The 2,573-nt window shown below is 35.3% G+C and overlaps 1 protein-coding gene across 1 annotated transcript; it reads right to left on the reverse strand.

Annotated features, from left to right (window-relative positions):
* Positions 1-89: 89 nt before the first annotated feature.
* Positions 90-2,420, reverse strand: LOAG_14503 (trehalose-6-phosphate synthase). The gene is made up of 4 exons (XM_003149998.2): positions 2,176-2,420; positions 1,871-2,056; positions 1,383-1,586; positions 90-865 (listed from the first exon to the last, which is right to left on the reverse strand). The coding sequence occupies exons 1-4, from the start codon at positions 2,395-2,397 to the stop codon at positions 713-715; spliced, it is 765 nt and encodes a 254-aa protein (XP_003150046.1). The 5' UTR covers positions 2,398-2,420; the 3' UTR covers positions 90-712.
* Between the last annotated feature and the right edge of the window lie 153 nt (positions 2,421-2,573).

A 2,573-nucleotide genomic window follows, 5' to 3' on the forward strand; every position in this document is an offset into this window, starting at 1 on the left:
CTTGACGTCATGCAATTCAACAAATGCATGAATAAATCAAGCATTACTGCAATTCAGAGAAAAAATGTAGTAATCAAAATAAAAATATAGGGGAAAATAATGGCATGAAAAATCCTCAAAACACTACATATGTTAGTAACAACAATAACCTAAAAATATAAAACTCATGAAGTACTATATGCTAGTAACAATAATAACCTAAACTGAAGAGAAAAAAGATCGTCACGCAAAGTGCAATAATTCAGCTTACGCTTCAGACGCAATTTCGGCTCAGTGAATCAGTATAAAAACACATAGCTTTTTTCCTTTTTTGTTATAAAGTACCGTGAGATTCCTAACAAAAAGCGAAGTGAAACGAGGTCGAGTGGACGAGGATTTCGGAAACAAAAATGCCCGATAAATTCTATTAAAAGAAAAAGAAAAAAAAAAACCTATAACATATGGTCGAAATTCATATCTTAATAAACTGCAAACTTGTTATTACAACTTCAGATTTGTACAGAAACGTTTGAATCTTCGAATACAAAAAAAAGTCAGCAAACTGGAAATATCCAAAAATATTTCTGGAACACCCTTTCTTTAATTCATTCTCCAATTCACTAAATCGAATAATTCCATAACTCCTTGTGGAAGAAACTGATGAAAACGAAGAAGACAAGTTCATGTTTCACAAGTTATTTCATTATCCTTTCCTAAATCTCCAGACACTTCATTAGCCGATACACTTCTCGTTCAGAATCTGCAACATTGCCGCATGTATGATATCTGGACATGACACAAAACAACAACGACTCTCGTCACCAACGACTTGCTTCACTTCTTCACGTAAAGACATTTTCGCACCAACAAATATCGTCAGTACACCCTGTAAATGGAAAATGTGGCAACTGTTCGGGAAAAATTGAAAAGTAGTTCACTTTAACATCGTTTATGCAATTAGATTTTAACAACTGCCACACTCTAATAACGGGCCAACATCTGACGACATGAATTTCTGTGCAAAACCATTACTCCTGTAGGATTCACCACATTAAGGAGGAAAATGAAAAAAGGATTCCTTCCCTACGTTTATCGATAATTTTGATTTGTCGTTTCAAAAATGACATCAAAATCAATTCAAAAATTCAGAAATTCCAACAAATTGCATTGCTTAATCCATCTTTGCGCAAAGCCTTGCATTTCTAATCGCTTCTTACCTATAAGACTCGGAAGATGCTACTAATCTAGTAATAAAGCTAAAGACTAATTGTTACCTTGACTCTCTGGGAATATTCATATACGATTATCCAAAGACACATTTCAATCCCTATTTTACAAGCCTTAATTAGCATCTCTAACTTCAGGTATTCAAAAAAAAAGGGGAAATTATAAAAAAATCTTACATCCGGATTTTGCTTTGCTGCTTGTCGAACCATAGGAATGTCCGATAAAGTATCCCCGCAAATTAAAATCTTTCCCGGTGCTTTCAGCGAATCACCCAAACCTTTTATCAAACGTTCAACTCCATCGCCTTTATTCCATATTATTCCCGAACTGTGTGCAACTACTTCAACTTCTAGTTCTGTGGATGGATCAAATGCCAAAATCTAAAAAATCCCGTTAGTCTTGCATTTATGTGAAAAGAGCTAAATTTTTAAAATTACTTAATGAGGAAATGATGAGTAACAGCAAGCAAATAAGGAGAAGTACCAACCACCATTATAACAAGTAAATAAATTCCACGCGCATTAAATACAATTGAAGCAATCCTATCTCTGTCGCTTCAGAGAATTTTTGAAATTACTTTTAAAAATTTTTGAAAAAAAGAATTCGTTTCACTAAATTCGTTTATGATCTGCCTGATCTGGGGCATCGAACTTGAAATACCTACCTGACTATTAGGATCCACGCGATGCATCCGTTCTTTCACAGCCATTTGATATCTGTTAGACAATTCGGAAGTTACGTGATGGCAAACGGTTTGGACACCTAATGTTAATCGATCTACTTTTCGTTGCACGCCACTTCCAACAAATGCAAATGGAGCATAATCAGAGGAATGCAGCAAATCTTTCATCTGAAGTGACTTTATCCACTTTATTTGCACTTATATCACTTTTATTCAAACACCGATAATCAGCGTAAAATCGACTTAAAAAAAAAAAGACAGAAAAAAAAAAACGGAATTCAGCATACCTCATCATCCAAACGCTGCAATGCACTGAAACCCTCATCTGTAATGCCATCTTCATGGACAACACGTTTTCCGGAAAGCCACCATTCGCGACCCCATGAACCACTGAACATTACAGGACCATCAATTGGCATAGCTGTTAGATCAAGTATACCTGGACCACGTAGTGGACCTGCTGTCAACACCGCGCATATGCGGGTAAAGCAGGCTGCAAATCGAGTCATTCCAACTGCACTGTACACAGGCTATAAAAACAGAATTTGACGAGAAAAAACGGATGCAATCAACGAAATAGAATTAGAATTTTTGACTCAAGAAGAGCTTATGAAAATCAAGATTTCGTTCTCGAATCAGTACAAGTTTTTTTTTTTTTTTTTTTCTATTCCTTATTATTCTATTT

This window comes from Loa loa (genome assembly GCF_000183805.2).
Source record: "Loa loa unplaced genomic scaffold supercont3.1189, whole genome shotgun sequence".
Lineage (NCBI taxonomy): Eukaryota > Metazoa > Nematoda > Chromadorea > Rhabditida > Onchocercidae > Loa > Loa loa.

Excerpts from the sequence above, each read along its gene's own strand:
- LOAG_14503 (XM_003149998.2), bottom strand. The coding sequence starts at position 2,397 with ATGACTCGATTTGCAGCCTGCTTTACCCGCATATGCGCGGTGTTGACA. Across the intron at positions 2,057-2,175 it reads TGCAGCGTTTGGATGATGAG|ATGAAAGATTTGCTGCATTC; the intron begins GTATGCTGAATT and ends AAGTCACTTCAG. Across the intron at positions 1,587-1,870 it reads GCGTGGATCCTAATAGTCAG|ATTTTGGCATTTGATCCATC; the intron begins GTAGGTATTTCA and ends GGGATTTTTTAG.